At 49.7% G+C, this 19,923-nt stretch overlaps 2 protein-coding genes across 4 annotated transcripts in view; one reads left to right on the forward strand and one right to left on the reverse strand.

The window, feature by feature from the left end:
* ruvbl1 (RuvB-like AAA ATPase 1) overlaps positions 1-2,110 on the reverse strand; it is an 84,328-nt gene extending 82,218 nt beyond the window's left edge. The window contains exon 1 of the mRNA XM_072473061.1: positions 1,858-2,110. Coding sequence (XP_072329162.1) covers positions 1,858-1,998 — 141 coding nt within the window. The 5' untranslated portion in view covers positions 1,999-2,110. The remainder of the gene's footprint in view (positions 1-1,857) is intronic.
* Positions 2,111-5,705: 3,595 nt separating this feature from the next.
* eefsec (eukaryotic elongation factor, selenocysteine-tRNA-specific) overlaps positions 5,706-19,923 on the forward strand; it is a 509,605-nt gene continuing 495,387 nt past the window's right edge. Inside the window, exon 1 of one of the 3 annotated variants that reach the window (XM_072473059.1) lies at positions 5,706-6,098. In XM_072473059.1, coding sequence (XP_072329160.1) covers positions 5,816-6,098 — 283 coding nt within the window. In that variant the 5' untranslated portion in view covers positions 5,706-5,815. Of the gene's footprint in view, positions 6,099-8,099; positions 8,188-19,923 lie in introns of those variants that run through there. The other 2 variants (XM_072473058.1, XM_072473060.1) reach the window with 2 other exon arrangements.

The raw sequence follows: 19,923 nt of genomic DNA on the forward strand, positions 1-19,923 counted from the left end.
AGTGAGTGGGCCTGGGTGAGGGGGGGAAGTGAGTGGGCCTGGGTGAGGGGGGAAGTGAGTGGGCCTGGGTGAGGGGAGAGTGTGGGGGCCTGGGGGGGGGGGGGGGGGAGGGAAGAGTGTGTGGGCCTGGGGGAGGGGAGAGTGTGGGGGCCTGGGGGGGGGGGGAGGGAAGAGTGTGTGGGCCTGGGGGGGGGGTGGGGAGGGAAGAGTGTGTGGGCCTGGGGGGGGGGGGGGGGGGGTGGGGAGGGAAGAGTGTGTGGGCCTGGGGGGGGGGGGGGGGGGGAAGTGTGTGGGCCTGGGGGGGGGGGGGAAAGAGTGTGTGGGCCTGAGGGGGTGGGGAAAAGAGTGTGTGGGCCTGGGGGGGTGGGGAAAAGAGTGTGGGGGCCTGGGGGGGGGGGGGGAAAGAGTGTGTGGGCCTGGGGGGGGGGGGGGGGGGGGAAAGAGTGTGTGGGCCTGGGGGGGGGGGGGGGAAGAGCGTGTGTGGGCCTGGGGGGGGTGGAAAGAGTGTGTGGGCGGGGGGGGGGTGTAGGCCTGGGGGGGGGGGGGTGTAGGCCTGGGGGGGGGGGGGTGTAGGCCTGGGGGGGGGGGGTGTAGGCCTGGGGGGGGGGGGGTGTAGGCCTGGGGGGGGGGGGGTGTAGGCCTGGGGGGGGGGGGGTGTAGGCCTGGGGGGGGGGGGGGTAGGCCTGGGGGGGGTGTAGGCCTGGGGGGGGGGGGGGTGTAGGCCTGGGGGGGGGGGGTGTAGGCCTGGGGGGGGGGGGGGGGTGTAGGCCTGGGGGGGGGGGGGGGGGTAGGCCTGGGGGGGGGGGGGGGGGGTGTAGGCCTGGGGGGGGGGGGGGGGGTGTAGGCCTGGGGGGGGGGGGGGGGGTGTAGGCCTGGGGGGGGGGGGGGGAAGAGTGAGTGTGTGGGCCTGGGGGGGGGGGGGGGGAGAAAGTGTGTGTGGGCCTGGGGGGGAGAAAGTGTGTGTGGGCCTGGGGGGGGGGGGGGGGAGAAAGTGTGTGGGCCTGGGGGGAGGGGGGGGTGGGGCGGGAGTGTGTGGGCCTGGGGGGGGGGGGAAGTGTGTGGGCCGGGGGGGGGGGGGGGGAGTGTGTGGGCCGGGGGGGGGGGGGGGAAGTGTGTGGGCCTGGGGGGGGGGGGAAAAGAGTGTGTGGGCCTGGGGGGGGGGGGGGGGGGAAGTGTGTGGGCCTGGGGGGGGGGGGGGGAAGAGTGTGTGGGCCTGGGGGGGGGGGGGGAAGAGTGTGTGGGCCTGGGGGGGGGGGGGGGAGGTGTGTGTGGGCCTGGGGGGGGGGGGAGGAGTGTGGGGGCCTGGGTTAAGGGGGGGGGGGGTGAGTGGGCCTGGGGGGGGGGGGGTGAGTGGGCCTGGGGGGGGGGGGTGAGTGGGCCTGGGGGGGGGGGGGGGGGGGGGAGTGAGGGGGGGGGTGGGGGAGTGAGTGGGCCGGGGGGGGGGGGGGGGGGGAGTGAGTGGGCCTGGGGGGGGGGGGGGGGGGGGGGGAGTGAGGGGGGGGGGTGGGGGAGTGAGTGGGCCGGGGGGGGGGGGGGGGAAGTGTGTGGGCCTGGGGGGGGGAAAGTGTGTGGGCCTGGGGGGGGGGGGGGGAGTGTGTGGGCCGGTGGGGGGGGGGGGGGGGGGGGGGGAAGTGTGTGGGCCGGGGGGGGGGGGAGGGGAGTGGGTCTGGGGGGGGGGAATGGGTGAGGGGGGCCTGCTCTCTGAGGTTAGAGGCAGACTCGATAGGCCGAATAGCCTCCTCCTGCACTGTGGGGATTCTCTGGTCCGTGCCGGCTGAGGGTGGGCTGTCTGAGCCGGGAAGCAGGCGGTGGGTCCGGCTCGGAGGGGAGGGCAGGGCTCCCGGGCTTGTCACCCACCTCCCTGGCGTTCTCCTGGCCCACCAGGCCGGCGGCCGCCACCTTGGCCAGGCCGCTGTCGTCCAGGCCCAGCCCCTTCACATGGCTGTGGCTGGCGATCCGCTGGGTCTTGGTGGTACTCTTCACCTCTTCGATCTTCATGGCTGGATGTGCACTCGGGCTGTTTTACCCTCCACTCGGACCCGCTGAGGTAAAGCGGCGGCGGCGGCGGCGGCGCGTGTTACCAGGCGAGGCGGCGGACAACACCAGCCCAACAAACCTGCTACGCCTGCCCTCTTCGCTGATGGGCCGGTGGAGCCATCAGTCAGAGGTCCGCCCATTCCATTGGTCAATCCGCCATCAATCAAAGGGAGATCCCGCCCCCAGCAGGTTTGGTCGTTCCCAACTTCCGGCTCTGTCGCTAAGGGGCGGGCATTCGCAGCCAAACAACCGGAAGTACATATTCCCACTCCTATGATTGGCGGTACAAAACGGCAGGCCCGTTTATGATTGGATAACCGTACCGTCACTCAGTCTGCAGCTGTTGTATTTATTACAGTCACAGGAATGTTGCTGCAGGTGACATTATGGTTAGAACAGACTTTTTTTTCAGACAAGTGTACTCATATTTTAAAATTCACATTTAGAATTTAAGAATTTATGTATAATTTAAAATGCATTAATTTAAACTGTGCTTGAAACTTTAATATATAAAAAGCTAGGATGAAAAAACTGGACTTAACAACGGTAAAGTGTTGCATAGATTGCTCGTAGATTGTTCACCTTCGTCAAGAAGACCACCATCATACACGGTGTCAAACATGAACCAGGCAATGGGCCTCAATGATACCATCCATTGGCCCTGACTTCAGTCGTAATGAAGTGCTTCGAGAGGTTGGTCATGAAGCGCATCACCTCCATACTCCCAGGCCGCCTTGACCCACTGCAATCCGCATACCGCCGCAACCGGTCCACAGCAGACGCCATCTCCCTGGCCCTACACTCATCCTTAGAGCATCTCAACAACAAGGATTCCTACATCAGACTCCTATTTATTGACTACGGCTCCGCCTTCAACACCATAATCCCAGCCAAGCTCATATCAAAGCTTTAAACCTAGGACTTGGCTCCTCACTCTGCAACTGGATCCTCGACTTCCTGACCCACAGACCACAATCAGTAAGAATGAACAACAACACCTCCTCCACAATAGTTCTCAATACCGAAGGCTGCGTACTTAGCCCCTTACTATACTCCCTGTACACACATGACTGCTTGGCAAATTTTGGTTGCAGCTCTCCATCTACAGGTTTGTTGATGATACGACCATAGTGGGCCGGATCTCAAATAACGACGAGTGGAGTGGTGCAGCGACAACAATCTATCCCTCAATGCCAGCAAAACTAAAGAGCTGGTCATTGACTTCAGGAAGCAAAGTACTGTACACACCCCTGTCAGCATCAACGGTGCCGAGGTGGAGATGGCAGCTTCAAATTCCTAGGGGTATACATCTCCAAAAATCTGTCCTGGTCCACCCACGTCGACGCTACCACCAAGAAAGCACAACAGCGCCTATACTTCCTCAGGAAACTAAGGAAATTCGGCATGTCCACATTGACTCTTACCAACTTTTACAGATGCACCATAGAAAGCATCCTATCGGGCTGCACCACAGCCTGGTATGGCAACTGCTCGGCCCAGGACCGCAAGAAACTTCAGAGAGTCATGAACACAGCCCAGTCCATCACACGACCCTGCGTCCCATCCATTGACTCCATCTATACCTCCCGCTGCCTGGGGAAAGCGGGCAGCATAATCAAAGACTCCTCCCACCCAGTTTACTCACTCTTCCAACTTCTTCCATCGGGCAGGAGATACAAAAGTCTGAGAACATGCACGAACTGACTCAAAAACAGCTTCTTCCCCGCTGTTACCAGACTCCTAAATGACCCTCTTATGGACTGACCTCATTCACACTACACCCCTGTATGCGTCACCCGATGCCAGTGTTATGCAGTTACATTGTATCTTCCCACAAGAGTGGTGCAAGTGGAAACAATTAATAATTCCAAAAGGAAATCAGATCATAAGACATAGGAGCCCAAGTTTGCTCCACCATTCAATCATGGCTGAAATCTTTTCTGATCCTCATTCTCCTGCCTTCTCCCCATAACCTCTGCTTTCTCCACATAACCTCTGATCCCCCTTTTAATCAAGAACTTCTCTATCTATAGAGGCACTTGAAGGAAATAAACTTGCAGTTTTACAAGAATAGAGCAGGAGATGAGACGGGAGATTGCTCTAAAGAGAGCAAGTAATAATCTTTATTAGTGTTACAAGTAGGTTTACATTAACACTGCAATGAGGTTTTTGTGCCAGACTCCGGCACCTGACCGGGTACACTGAGGGAGAATTCAGAATGTCTAATTCACCTAACAGTACATCTTTTGTGAGGAAACCGGAGCACCCGGAGGAAACCCACGCAGACATGGGGAGAACGTGCAGACTCCGCACAGTGACCCAAGCCAGGAATTGAACCTGGGTCCCTGGCGCTGTGAAGCACTGTGCTACCGTGCCGCCCATAGAGTCTCAATGAGACAAATGGCCTTCTTCTGTGCTGTAAGTGATTCCGCAACTTAATTTAGCTGATTTTGAAAATACTCACAGTTAACAACAATTTGCAGCTTTTAAAGTGTATTACCTTCTGAAATATGGGTGTTGCTGGCAGATACGCCACCATTTATTGGCCATATCTCTGTAAGGGCATGGTGGTCTTGTGGTGATGTTACTGAACTAGTAATACAGATACCCCAACTCAAGTTCTGGGGATACAACTTCAAATTTCACCATGGCGAATTGTGGACTTTAAACTAAATTAATTTGTAAGCCTGGAATTGAAGACTGTTATCAGTAGTGGTGGCCATGACACTACTGAATTGTTGTAAAATTTGGTTCATGGTGAAGGAAATATGCCATCCCTAACCGGTCTGGTCTACATGTGACGCCACACCCACAGCCATGTTGTTGACTAAATATCCAAGCAAACCAACTGTTGTACCAAAATGGTACAGAAAAGTCAAAAAGCAATAAAACCAATATTAAACACTTGGCATCAACCAGACTTGAGGAGCTGAGTGGCCTCCTCCTTTTCCAGAAACTTTCAACACAGGCAGGCATCTTCAGGGGAGGACAGACATCCATGTAAGATGGAATATCTGACTATGTGGCCGTGCTTTATCAGAGCTGAGCAGGAATAAACGTGGCAACCCTGATATAAAATTATTCAACCAGTGTTTACTGCAGAATGCATTACTGAGACATCGGCCAATGCTGGAGAGCATGAACCTGTTGGGCTGGATCTGTGCTGGAAAACTCTGTGCAATCCATCTCGTTTCTCTGCAGATGCTGCGCATTTCCAGAGATATAAGAACCCAGAAAATGCTGAGGATGAACAGCAGGTTGGTTGGTCACAGTGGTTAACACTGTTGCTTCACAGCGTCAGGGGCCCGGGTTCGATTCCCGGCTTGGGCCACTCACTGTCTGTGCGGGTTTCCTCCGAGCGCTCCGGTTTCCTCCGACAAGTCCTGAAAGACGTGCTTGTGAGGTGAATTGGGCATTCTGAATTCTCCCCCAGTGTACCCGAACAGGCGCCGGAGTGTGGCGACTAAGGGATTTTCACAGGAACTTCATTGCAGTGTTAATGTAAGCCTACTTGTGACAATAACGATTATTATGATTGAAAAACCTGAATATTTTGGTTTTAAAACTTGTCTGTGTATTTTCCACATTAATTTCCCTGTTTTTGTGTTGAATTTTCACCAATAGTTGCCCCCAGGTATTTCTGAGCTCTGCTTTGTGCTGAGTGCAGGCTGGAAGGCGGAACTCTCTCCAGCTGCAGGGAGTTGCCGGGGGAAGGCGCAAAGCGGGTGCACGGCGGACGTTCCGTCGGCTGTGACTGCCCCCCGGCTCCTTGGTAACCATGGCGGCGGCGAGCGACACCCTGAATTTCAACGTGGGGGTGCTGGGTCACATCGACAGCGGCAAGACAGCGCTGGCCCGAGCCCTGAGTACCACGGCCTCCACCGCGGCCTTCGACAAGAACCCCCAGAGCCGGGAGAGGGGCATCACCCTGGACCTGGGCTTCTCCTCCTTCTGCCTGCCCGTCCCCCAGCACCTGCGGCCGCTCGGAGACTACAACAGGCTGCAGGTGACCCTGGTGGACTGCCCCGGGCATGCTTCCCTCATCAGGACCATCATTGGAGGTAGGTCCTGTGAGAATGAATGAATGAAGTGATTTTCTGTGCTTGTGTGTCCCCTATCCCTCAATGCACCTGAAATTTGCAAAAAGCAAAGTAAAACCCTGCACTTATGTATGGTAGCACAGTGGTTAGCACTGTTGCTTCACAGCTCCAGGGTCCCAGGTTTAATTCCCGGCTTGAGTCACTGTCTGTGCGGAGTCTGCACGTTCTCCCTGTGTCTGCGTGGGTTTCCTCCGGGTGCTCCGGTTTCCTCCCACAGTCCAAAGATGTGCAGGTTCAGTGTATTGGCCGTGCTAAATTGCCCTTAGTGTCCATAAAGGTTGGGTGGGGTTACTGGGTTAGGGGTAGGGTGGAGGACTTAAGTGGGGTGCTCTTTCCAAGGGCCAGTGCAGGCTTGATGGGCGAAATGGCCTTCTTCTGTACTGTAACTTCAATGGGGCGTTTGGCAGCCACCAAGGTATTTTTCCAGTGTGATTGGTATCTTGATGTGGGAAACACAGCAGCCAATTTGTGCCCAGATAAACTCCACGTGACGATGACCAGACACCTGTTTTTTTTTTTGTTGTAACTATGGTTGGGGAATAAATGTTGACCAGGAGAGCAGGTCGGGCTCCGCCAACTCTTCTTAGAAACAGTGGCTGCACGGGATTTCTCATGTCCGCTTGAGAAGGCAGCCGGGGTCTTGGTTGAACTTCTCATTTGGAAGATGGCACCTCTGACCCGACATCGCTCCCTCGTTATCGTAGTCGAGCGGCAGCCTTGCGTTTTGGTGCGCAAGATCTGGAGTGGCGCTTGAACCCACAATCTTCTGGCTCAGATGAGAGTGACACCCACTGAGCCACAGCTGGTGCTTTTGCTGGGACTGTGGGTTGAGAGAGTACATTGGATGGCCCTTTCAAAGAGCCAACATTGGCATGATATATCACGTATAATAATCTTTATTAGTGTCACAAGCAGGCTTACATTATACTGCAATGAAGTTACTGTGAAACGATGGGCCGAATGACCTGCTGTGCTGTATGATTCGATGATTAAACATCTTTGCAAATGTCGGCTTCAACTTGTTGCTGTGATAAAGCACTCCCAGGTACCCTCCACATTGAGACATTTCTGTACAGGCTTGGTGTGAGTGACAAATAACATTCATGCCACACCACTGCGATGCAATGACCATCTCCAACAAGAACAAACCTAACCATCTTCCTTTGGCATTCAATGGCATTACCATTACCATGAATCCCCCACTATCAACAGCTCACTGACTGACTAGAAACTGAAATTGACCAGCCATACAAATACTGTGATGAGCAAGTCAGAGGCTGGGAATTCTGCAATGAGCAAATCAGCTCCTGACTCCCCAAAGCCTGTCCACCATCTACAAGGCACAAATCAGGAGTGTGATGGAATACTCTCCACTTGACAGATAAGTGCAATGCCAACAACACTCAAGACGTTTGACACCATTCAGGACAAAGTAGTGTGTTTGATTGGCACGCCATTCACCACTTCAACATTCACTCCCTCCACCACTGATTAACAGTGGTATCAGTGTGTACCATCTAAAAGATGCAATGCAGCAACTCACCAAGGCTCCTTAGGCAGCACCTCCCAAATCTGTGACTCTCTACTACCCAGAAGGACACGGCAGCCAATGCATGGGAACACCTCCAAGACACTCCCCATCTTGACCTGGAAATATATTGCTGTTCCTTGCACTGGGTTAAAATACTGGAACTCCCTTCCAAACAGCATTGTGAGTATTCCTACAACACCAGGATTGCAATGATTCAAGAAAGCAGCACGCCACCACCTTCTCAATGGCAATTTGGGATGTGTGACAAATTCTGACCTTGCCCGCGATGCCCACCATCCCATAAATTCTGAAAAATAAATCTTGCTCGGCTGGCGATCAGCAGCACCACCCACAGCTGCAGACTGGCTAGCTGACCTCTCGGAATTTCCTCACCTGGAGAAGATCAAATACGCCTTCCGAGGGTCGGAGGAAGGCTTCCTTACTGCATGGGGGAAATTTGTCAGCCTGTTCCAATACCTGGTCGAGGCCAGCAACAGCCAGTGGATCGGGAAACGGGAGGTATTGTTGCTAATTTTCTCCTTGGTTCAATTGCTCTGTTTTATTACCTTTGCTCTCGAGTCGCCAGGTATCTATGATACCGCCACGAGGTTCAAGTCCGAGTAATGATCAATAATCCAATACACCGATTAGTAAGATTTAAATCAAAGCACATTTATTATACACAGTAATCGCTACTCATGCACAAATTCTACGTCTAAGCTACTTCTATAACTAACAGGCCTATACTTAACTTCGGACTGGCCCACCAGGTCAGCAGAACAAATGGCCTTTCGTTCGGGTTCTGAGTCTGCGGGATTCGAAGTTGGTACAGATTGGTAGCTAGGAGCGCCTATCTCGTAGCGAGCGTTGAATTAATACTTACGAGTTTGATGATCACTGGAGTCACTGCACCGGTCACGGTCAATGTTGGTTCATTGTTGCTGGGTGACCCGGGCAGGTAGAAGAGTGTGAAGAGAGCGAAGAGGTGAAGAAGAGGTGATTTGAACTTGGGGCTCAATTCTTGTAGTCCCCAGGGGCTTCCTGCCTTTCAGGGCGGACCCTGTACCTGGTCCCAAGTGATTGGACTTTGTCCCAATCGCTTGGTTCGATTTTCTCCAATACTGGAGCGGTTCCCTGATCGATGGGCGGTCTTGAGGTGCTCGTTCACCTCCTTTGTTTTGGCTCCTGCTGGCGCCGAGGAGTCTGGCTTTGCTTTGTGTGTCAAAATGTTACTTATTGTTCCCGGGGATTGCTGATCAGTATGCAGATGGCTGTTCACTTTGTTATGCTGATGGTCGCTGGTATCGATGTTGTCTGGTTTTTGCAGAGGTAAATACACAGCAAACCTGCAGCTGCTGGTTTTTGTCTTGTTGGCTGACTTTCCCATCAGCCTTTGCCGTTCGCCATTTTAAATCGGGAGTTGGCCACTTTAGGTGGCTACAGTATTAAAGGGGGAAAAGAAAGAAGGACCAGGAGGAACGTCAGGGACGCACAACCCAGGGCGCGGGGGATGGGAAGGAGGCAGAGAGCCTGAGATGGGCAAATAGAGCGGGGGAGGGAGGCAACCCCCCCCACTAGAGCAGGGGGGAGGACCGGGAGAGAGGGCGGCTGGGGGGGAAGACATGCCGAACTAGGCGGCAACAGTATGTAAATAAAGTAAAGAATAGTAGGACAAAGCCTTTTTTCTACATTGTATAATAAATGTAAACGTGGCAAATGTACATAATTTTGAAAAATGCTAATAAAAAGATTTTTAAAAAATGTTTTGAAAAATTCTTAACTCTCCCTGTGACCAATTGACAGGAGGAGGAGCATTTCAAACAAGCGAGGCCTATCCAGTTTGCCACGTTCCATTTTGAAACTGTATGGCATATCAATATTGGTGGTGTTAACTAATTATAATCAATGTCATTAGTTTTACCATGGACTCAGAAATTGAAGTTGGACAAACTTTATTGTGAGTCCCTAACTAGAGGAATATTCATCCCTCAATAAACAGCACTAAAAACATATCCTATGGTCATTATGTTGTGATCAGTATTACCATGCAGTTTGCTGGAGCCTGCTGTTTCCATTTGATTGCCATGCCTCCTACACTACAACAGAGATTCCAATTCAAACATTCTTAATTGGCTGATGAGCATCCTGAGGTTGTGAGAGATGTCCTTTCTTTATTTGCATTATTACCCTTCCCCCCCGCTCTCTTCATTGAAGAAGAAATGTTTGGCTCCGGTGCTCCAATGTAATGAATACTGGTAACTCCCGCTCGTCCTCAGAATTTGGTAGCAACCTCCTGATTGTCGTATTTTCAAAAGCATCAATGTCCTTTCTGTATGGGGTGCCCAAAATAATATCCATTACTTTAACTCTCATTACAAAGTCTTACAACACCAGGTTAAAGTCCAACAGGTTTATTTTGATGTCACGCCGCAATCGTAATTTCAGACCAACTCTCATGTCATTGCATTAGGCAATCATGATTCCATTTGATAAATATTGTTAATCACTTTGCATTTGAAAATAACTTTTTCTTTGAAGCCAGTTGTATAGACCAGGAAGTCCCATGTGCTTTTGCCTGGCTTAGTAGGCTGTAGGGCATTACTGATTTGACTGATCTTGGCTCAAGCTAATATACCCAGGTGTGCTTTTCAGCAGCCGTTACTTAATGGTGATTAGGAGAAGGAACCATGGCTCATGGCTGAGATTTCCTGCAATTAGTATAATAATCATATAATAATCTTTATTGTCACAAGTAGGCTTACATTAACACTGCAATGAGGTTACTGTGAAAAGCCCCTAGTCACCACATTCCGGCACCTGTTCGGGTACACCGAGGGAGAATTCAGAATGTCCAAATTACCTAACAGCATATCTTTTGGGTCTTGAGAGGAAACCGGAGCACCCGGAGGAAACCGACGCAGACACGGGGAGAACGTGCAGACTCCGCAGACAGTGACCCAAGCCTGGAATCGAACCTGGGACCCTGGAAGTGTGAAGCAACTGTGCTAACCACTGTGCTACCATGCTGCCCTAGTACCTGTCGTAGCACAGATTTAATGCAGGCCAAAGATTGAATCATGGATCCTTCTGATCTGTATGGCTCAGCTCAGTGCTTTGGATCAGTGTTTTTCAAACTTCTTTTCCGGGGACCCATTTTTACCAACCGGCCGACCTTCGGGACCCACTCTGGCCGATTTAATAGGCCGAATGGCCTCTTTCCGCGCTGTAGGGATTCTATGATTCTATGAATTCAACCATAATTCTGGCCTTCAGACCATTTGTGCTTTGACAGGGCGGCACTGTAGCACAGTGGCTAGCACTGCTGCCTTGCAGTGCCAGAGGCCCAGGTTCAATTCCGGCTTTGGCTGACTGTGTGGAATTTGCACTTTCTCCCTGTTAGGTGGATTGGCCATGCTAAATTGCCTCTTAGCGTTCGAAGATGTGCAGCTTAGGTGGGGGTTAAGAGGATGGGTTGCAGGAGTGGGCCTAGGTCGGGGCTTTTTCAGAGGGTCAGTGCAGACACGATGGGCTAAATGACCTCCTTCTGCACTTTAGGGTTTCTATGATTCTATGACCGTGTCTTGAGATGTGATTGCGTACTTGGAGATTCCTAACTACTGTATTTCTTCTGTCTTTGTGCACATCCGTGTTACCTTGAGCATAAAACTAATTCCATTTTCTCAAGTGTTGGGTTGGACTGAAATGGCCTGTTTTCATGTTCTGATCTCTGTGTCAAAGAGCATTTAAGGACAGGATAGAAAAAGTGTCAGAAAGGAATAGAAAGATTTACAACTCAGTTGAGAGGAGGCATGTGTGCAGCATAAATGCTGATGTAGACCAATGGGACTGAAAGAACAAAGAACCGTACAGCACAGGAACAGGCCCTTCGGCCCTCCAAGCCTGTGCCGACCATGCTGCCCGCCTAAACTAAAATCTTCTACACTTCCTGTGTCTGTATCCCTCTATTCCCATCCTATTCATGTATTTGTCAAGATGCCCTTAAATGTCACTATCGTCCCTGCTTCCACCACCTCCTCCGGTAGCGAGTTCCAGGCACCCACTACCCTCTGTGTAAAAAAAACTTGCCCCGTACATCTACTCTAAACCTTGCCCCTCTCACCTTAAACCTATGCCCCCTAGTAATTGACCCCTCTACCCTGGGGAAAAGCCTCTGACTATCCACTCTGTCTATGCCCCTCATAATTTTGTAGACCTCTATCAGATCGCCCCTCAACCTCCGTCGTTCCAGTGAGAACAAACCGAGTTTATTCAACCGCTCCTCATAGCTAATGCCCTCCATACCAGGCAACATCCTGGTAAATCTCTTCTGCACCCTCTCTAAAGCCTCCACATCATTCTGGTAGTGTGGCGACCAGAATTGAACAGAATGGTTTGTTACTGTGCTGGAAAAATTCAATGAACTCTGACCCTACTATTGCACAACAACAACATTTGGCCCCTTAGTCAAAATGATGTGATAATGTCATCAGCAGTACTTTGACCGTGCAGTTGAATGGACTAGATTATTGTGACAATACAAAGAAGAATACTTCTGACTTCACGCCCCAAAATAAGGTTTTTGAATTTTGAGGTTTGGATCGTCTATCTATATGGTTGTAAATGTTTTCAGATTTGTTCATCCCCATATCAAAGTGTCAAAAAAGAGAAGCTGTCCCTTCCTGTTTATTCTCTTGACTTGCTGTGAGAAAACACAGCAAGTGTCTTCCAATTTGCAAACTTCCTGCACTAAACAACAAGTAAACTCTGACTCTCTGCGTGGAGTTTGCACGTTCTCCCCATGTCTGTGTGGGTTTAGAAGGGTACAAAAATCCAGGCTGACACTCCAGTGCTGTACTGAGGGAGCACTGGACTGCTGGAGGTGCTGTCTTTCAGATGCTACGGCAAACCAAAGCCCTTCCGCCCTGTCAGTTGAATGTAGAAGATCTCAGGAGACTATTTTGAAGAAGGGCAGGGTAATTACCCGGGGAGCCCTGGCCAACGCTATCCCTCGATCAATGTTACCCGAAGAAACAGATTACCTGGTCACTTTCACATTGACCATAAGATGTAGGAGCAGAAGTAGGCCATTTGGCCCATCGAGTCTGCTCCGTCATTTAATGAGATGGCGGATATCCTTGTCGCCACTTTCCTGCCTTATCCCTATTACCCTTGATTCCCTTACTGATTAACAATTGCTGCTTGGGCATTTCCAGTCCACATATTGGCTGCCGCATTTCCTACCTTACAACAGCATTTTGAAAGTACTTCGCTGGCTGGAAGATGTTCTGAGATGTCCGGTTTTTGTGAAAGTGCTATATAAATTCAAGTTCTTTGGGAACAAAATGGGGTAATGTCATGGGAATGTCCCTTTAAGAAATGTTTGTCTTCTCAAATGGCTGCAGTGATGTCATTGTGTGGGTGGAGCTGGGCGGTGGCTCTGGTTTTTACTTTCGTTTTGAGCTGGAAGCTGTTTGTGGATCTGAGTTTAACTTTTGGTTTAGACAGTTGGAAGCTGTATTCAGACTACAAAGATCTTGGAGTCTCACTCTCTGCATGTCAAAAAGGCGTCTCCAGATCACTTGATAACTTTTTTGTAAGGGCCACGAAGAATCCAGCACGAGTTTTAAGGATACAAAGTAATAACATTTATTTACTATGACATATATACATAACAGTAGCAGTAACTTCCCTTGCTACCTTCTCCTTCCTGCTGGTTCCTGAACTGGCCAGCTTATTTATACTAGGAGTTTCTCCGCCCCCCTCATTGGGGAAGTTCGTACTCCCACAGGATTGTGGGATAGTCATTAGTCCCCAGCCAATCGTAAGTAGGCAGGTTATAACAAACTTCAAAGTAATAACTGTGTTCTGTAAGGAATTCAAACCTACTGATTTGTGGTAAAAGGGATTGTCTGATATATGGATGTTGTTACTTGAGTGAAACAGTAAAGGGAAGCTATTAAGAGTTAAATATAGAGTACTGTAGCTGTGTGGATATTTAGGTTTGTAGTTGATAAAAATGCTGACTATGTGTGCTTATAGAAATGTTAACTGAATTCATAGAATAAACTTTGTTTTTGATTTAAAATGGTTCAGGCTCTGTTGAATAACACCTGTGCTCCCCATAACCAAAATCTATAAACAGTTGTAGGTCAGGTGAACTCCATGATATACTTTGGTGTTCTCTAACCCCTGTCCCATAACAGTAATATCTGACTTTCTGCGAGCGATACACCTTTTTGTTTCCCCCACCAGCACCTAAAATCATTACAGTGCAGAAGGAGGCCATTCTGCCCATGGAGTCTGCAGCAACCTTCCAAAAGAGCACTCCATCCAGGTTCACTCCCCCATCCACCCTGGCCTATCCTCGTAACCTAACCTGTACATCCCTAGACACTAAGGGGCAATTTAGCATGGACACTCCATCTAAACCGCACCTCTTTGAGCTGTGGGAGGAAACAGGAGCACCCAGAGGAAACCCACACAGACATGGGGAGAACATGCAAACACCACGCAGACAGTCATGTCCACACCCATTCCACCCTCATCTTCTTCCTCGGATCATTTTCAGATTGTTGTACCTCTTGCCATCTGGCTTCAATGTAAAAAGCTTCACTTGAATGTGCTTTAAGCTGGAAAGAGTTTAAAATTATTTTCCAGGCTTGGGTGTTAATTGCTGTCAATGACTGATAATCTTTATTAGTGTCACAAGTAAGCTTACATTAACACTGCAGTGAAGTTACTCTGAAAAGCCCCTAGTCGCCACATTCCGGCGCCTGTTCAGATACACTAAGGGAGAATTCAGAATGTCCAATTCACCTAACGAGCACGTCTTTCGGGACTTGTGGGAGGAAACCGGAGCACCCGGAGGAAACCCACGCAGACACGCGGAGAATGTGCAGACTCCGCACAGACAGTGACCCAAGCCGGGAATGAAACCCTGGTGCTGTGAAGCAACAGTACTAATCACTGTGCCACCATGACTAAGCCATACAGGCCAATAAAGTTCCAGAAATAAAAACAGAAAGTGCTGTAAAAACTCAGGTCTGGCAGCATCTGTGGAGAGAGAAGGGTTCACGTTTCAAATCAAACGTGACTCTTTTTGGAACTAAGAGAGGCAGCAATTTGGTGGGGTTTATGTTTTTGGAAAGGTGGGGGGTCATGTGGAACAAAAATGAAGTTTTAGAATAAGTGGTCACTATTTAAAAAGAAGGGGTTGTCCATTTAAGACCGAAGAGGTCCCTGAGTCTTTGGAATTCCCTTCCTCAAAAGGCGGTGGGAGCAGAGTCTTTGAATATTTTTAAGGTAGAGGTCGAAGAATTCTTGATAAACAAAGAGGTGAAAGGTTCTTGGGATACGTGGAACTGTGGTCGAGGTTACCGTCAGGTCAGTCATGATCCTACTGAATAGCAGAGTGGGGCTGAGTGGCCTATTCTTGCTTCTTGTTCATATAAGGGTAATCTTTATTATTGTCACAAGTAGGCACACATTAACACTGCAATTAAGTTACAATGAAAATCCCCGAGTCGCCACACTCCGGAGCTTCTTCAGGCTCACAGAGAGAGAATTCAGAATGTCCAATTCACCAAACAAGCATGCCTTCGGGACTTGTGGGGGGAAACCCACACACGCACAGGGAGAACGTGCAGATTCCACACAGACAGTGACCCAAGCGGGAATCGAACCTGGGACCCTGGCGCTGTGAAGTAACAGTGCTATCGTGCCGCCCGATTGGGGATGTTACAGGGTGGGGGAGATTAAATGACAAAGATATCATGGCACAAAAGGCAGAGAGTGTTTCAATGGTTATGGTAAAGAAACATTGGTCCAGAGTTGGTGTTAATGGCAGTGTGAAGGTCCGCTCTGTCAACATGCAACTAAGATGAATGCCACTTTGGTGGGGTGGGGGGGCGAAATAAATCAAAAAGAAGGGAAAGGTTCATGGTCTGAAGTTGTTGAACTCTGTTGAGTCCAGAAGGCTATAAAGTGCCTCATTGAAAGTTGAATTGCTGTTCCTTCAGCTTGCGTTAGGAGTTCACTGAAACCCTACTGCAGACCGAGATAGAAATGTAAATGTGAGAGCAAGGTGGTGAATTGAAATGGCAAATGACCTGAGAAGTACATGGAAATTGCTGTTTCACCTAAAAGGAGTGTTCGGGGCCATGGACAGTAAGGAGTAAGGAGGTGAAGGGGCAGGTATTACACCTCGTATGATCACATGAGAAGGAGGCGAGAGTGGAGAAGGATGTGATGGAGGAGTAAATAAAGTTCCAGTTTTCATTTTGGATCACCAGTTCCAATGAAAGGTAATCCCAACCTGAAATGTTTCTCTCCATAAACGCTGCCAAAGTTGCTGAATATTTCCTGCACTTTTTGTTTTTATCTCCAAGTGAAATGTATTTAGAACCATAGAATCCTTACAGTGAAGAACGAAGCCATTTGGACCTTGGAGTCTGCACTGATCCTCTGAAAGAGCACCCTACCGAGGCCCACTCCCCCACCCTACCCCCATAACCCCACCTAACCTGCACATCCCTGGACACACTAAGGAGCAATTTTATCCTGGCCAATCCACCTAACCTGCACATCTTTGTCACCCTCCTTTTTCACTCATTTGAGAGTCACAAAGTGAAAATGCCCATCACATAGCATTAGGAAAATGACAGTCTGACTTTCGAGGAGCCACAGGAATGCTGGGATTGAAAACGTGAACGGTCAGACCAGTCCCATTAAAACAGGAAATGGGAGGTTGTAGAATTACTCAATGGTAGCTGGAAGAAGTCGCAAATTTAAAAAAAAATTACGCCTGATATTCCAAAACACTTTGAATAATACAGTGCAGGAGGTCATCAGCCTGTTCTTTTGAAGAGCAATCGAGTTAATCCCACAACCCCTCTGCTCGCTCTTCCCCATATCCCTGGATAATTTATTCTCTTGAGATTTGTTTGTTTGTTCATAGGATGTGAGCATTGCTGTCTAGACCAACATTTATTGCCCTTCAGAGATTGCTGGTGAACTGCCTCTTAAACCACTGCAGTCCATGTGATGGAGGTGACCATCGGAAAGGAGATCCGGGGATTTTAATCCAGCAACATTAAAGGAATGGCATCATGGCAAGTCAGGATGGTGCATGGCTTGGAGGGGAACTTGCAGGTGGCGATGTTCCCATGCATCTGCTGCTCTTATTCTTCAAGATGGCAGATGTTGCAGATTTGGAAGATGCCGGTGATGGAGCCTTGGTGAATTGCTGCAGTGCATCTTGTACACACGACTACCCCTGTGTGTTGGTGTGGAGGGAGTAAACGTTGAAGATGGTGGATAGGGTGCCGATCAAGTGGGATGCATTGTCCTGGATGGTGTTCAGATCATTGAGTGTTGTTGGTGATGCACTAATCCAGGCAAATGGAGCGCATTCCATCACATTCCCAACTTGTGCCTTGTAGATGATGGACAGACTTTGGGGAGTCAGGAAGTAAGTTATTCACTGCAGAATTGCCAGCATCTGACCTCTTCTTGTAGCCACAGTATTTTCTGGTTAGTATAGTTCAGCTTCTGGTCAATGGTAACCCCCAGAATGTTGATAGTGGGGAATTCAACAATGGTAATACCATTTACTGTCAAGGGGAGATGGTTAGGCTCTCCACTGTTGGAGCTGGTCAATGTCTGGTGTGAATCAGCACAAGCCTGGATATTGTCCAGGTCTTGCTGCATGTGGACACGGACTGTTTCAGTATTGTAGGAGTCATGAATGGTGCTGAACATTGTGCAATCATCAGTAAACATCCGCACTTCTGACCATTGGATGGAAGGAAGGTCATTGGTGAAGCAGCTGAAGATGGTTGGGCCGAGGACACCACCCTGAGGAATTCCTGCAGTGATGTTCCAGGACTGAGATGATTGACCTTCAACATTTTCCTTTTCGCTAGGTCTGACTTCGACCAGTGGGGAGTTTTCCGCCTGATTTTCATTTACTTCACTTTTGTTCGCGCCTTTGATGCCATACTCGGTCAAATGCTGCCTCGGATGTCGAGGATATTGACTCGCGCCTCATTTCACCATCTCTTGAGTTCAACTCTTTTGTCTATGTTTGAATAAAGTTTGTAATGAGGTCAGAAGCAGAGTGCCCCGGCAGACCCTAAACTGAGTGTCAGTGAGCAGGTTATTGCTGTGTAAGTGCAGCTGATAGCATTGTCACTGACCTCTTTGATCATTTATGATTGAGAGTAGACTAATGGGGTGGTAATTGGCTGAGTTGGATTTGTCATACCTGGGCAATTTTCAACATTGCTGGGTGTTGTAGCTGTACCGGAAGAGCTTGGCTTGTGGCTCAGTGAGATATGAAGCACAAAATTCTCCAGTACCTTTGTCAGGGGTACTCGATGTCTTCAGCTGTTTCTTTTTTTTTAATAAACATTTTGTTGCGATATTTTTGGTTTTACAACAAAATAAACAATGTACATCAAACTATAAACATGGTGCAAAAGCCTGCTTCCTCCCTTACAGGTCCCACCTTTATTAACCCCCTATTCTAAGCTAAACTAACCCTCCCCCACTCTTCTGCTGACGATTAATTTTCCGCAAAGAAGTCGACGAACGGTTGCCACCTCCGGGTGAACCCTAACACTGACCCTCTCAAGGCGAACTTGATTTTCTCCAAACAGAGAAAGCCAGCCATGTCAGATAGCCAGGTCTCCGACTTCGGGGGCTTTGAGTCCCTCCAAGCTAATAGTATCCGTCTCCGGGCTACCAGGGAAGCAAAGGCCAGAACGTCTGCCTCTTTCTCCTCCTGGATTCCCGGATCTTCCGACACCCCGAAAATCACCACCTCTGGACTCGGTGCCACCCTTGTTTTTAACACCATGGACATGACATCTGCAAATCCCTGTCAGAGTCCCCTAAGCTTTGGACATGTCCAAAACATGTGGACATGGTGCGCTGGCCCTCCTGCACACCTTGCGCATCTCTTTTACCCCAAAGAACCTGCTCATCCGGGTCACTGTCATGTGAGCCCGGTGAACGACCTTGCATTCTATCAGGCAGAGCCTGACACATGTGGGTGAGTTGACTCTACTCAACGCGTCCGCTCAGAGACCATCCTCTATCCTCCTAACTCCTCTTCCCACTTGTGCTTCAGCTCCTCAGTCTGCGTATTCTCTGACCCCATGAGTTCCTTATAGATGTCAGAGACCTTCCCTTCTCCCACCCACACTCTGGAAACTACCCTATCCTGTATCCCCCTTGGCGGTAGGAGCGGGAAGGTTGAGACCTGCCTACGTAGGAAGTCCCGCACCTGCATGTACCTAAATTCATTTCCCCATGCCAATCCAAATTTAGCCGTTTCTTGATATTCCGTGGGGTGAATCGAATTGGCTGTAGACTGACAGCTGTGGGGTTCTCCGGCGGAGGCTGAGATGGATCATCTAGCTGGCACATATGGCTAAAGCTGGTTTCAAATGCTTCAGCCTTCTCTTTTCCACTGATGTGCAGGGCTCCTCCATCATTGCAGATGGTGCTATTTGTGGAGCCTCCTCTTTTAGCTGTTTAATTGTCCACCACCATTTACAACTGAACACGGCAGAACTGCAGAGTTTAGGTCAGATCTGTTGGTTATGGGATACCTTAGACCATTAGAAATAGGAGTGGACTGTTCGGCCCCTCGAGCCTGGTCTGCCATTTAATATGATCACAGCTGATCTGACATTCCTCATGACCACTTTCCTGACCTTTCCCCGTAACCCTTGATTCCCTTCCTGATCAAGATCCTATCTATCTCAGCCTTAATATACAAGGACTCTGCCCCCACAGCTGTCTGTGGCAAAGAGTTCCAAAGATACTCAAGCCTCAGAAAAGAAATTCCTCCTCATCTCCGTCTGAAATGGGCACCCCTTTATTCTGAGACTATGCCCTCTGGTCCCAGACTCTCCCATGAGGAGAAACATCCTCTCAGCATTTACCCTGTCAAGCCCCTTGAGAAGCCGGTATGTTTCAATGAGGTCACCTCTCATTTTTCTAAATTCCAATGAGTAGAGTCCCAACCTGTTTAACCTTTGCCCGTAAGACAATCCCTCCATACCGGGAATCATCCTAGTGAAACTTCTCTGAACCGCCTCCAATGAAATAATATATTTTCTTCAATAAGGGGATCAAAACTGCTCACAGTGCTCCAGATGTGGTCTCGCCAGTACCTTGCACAGTTGCAGCAAGACTTCCCGATTCTAATCCCCTTGATATAAGGACCAACATTCCTTTAGCCTTCCT

The sequence above is a fragment of the Scyliorhinus torazame genome, chromosome 13 (assembly GCF_047496885.1).
Source record: "Scyliorhinus torazame isolate Kashiwa2021f chromosome 13, sScyTor2.1, whole genome shotgun sequence".
Classification (NCBI taxonomy): domain Eukaryota; kingdom Metazoa; phylum Chordata; class Chondrichthyes; order Carcharhiniformes; family Scyliorhinidae; genus Scyliorhinus; species Scyliorhinus torazame.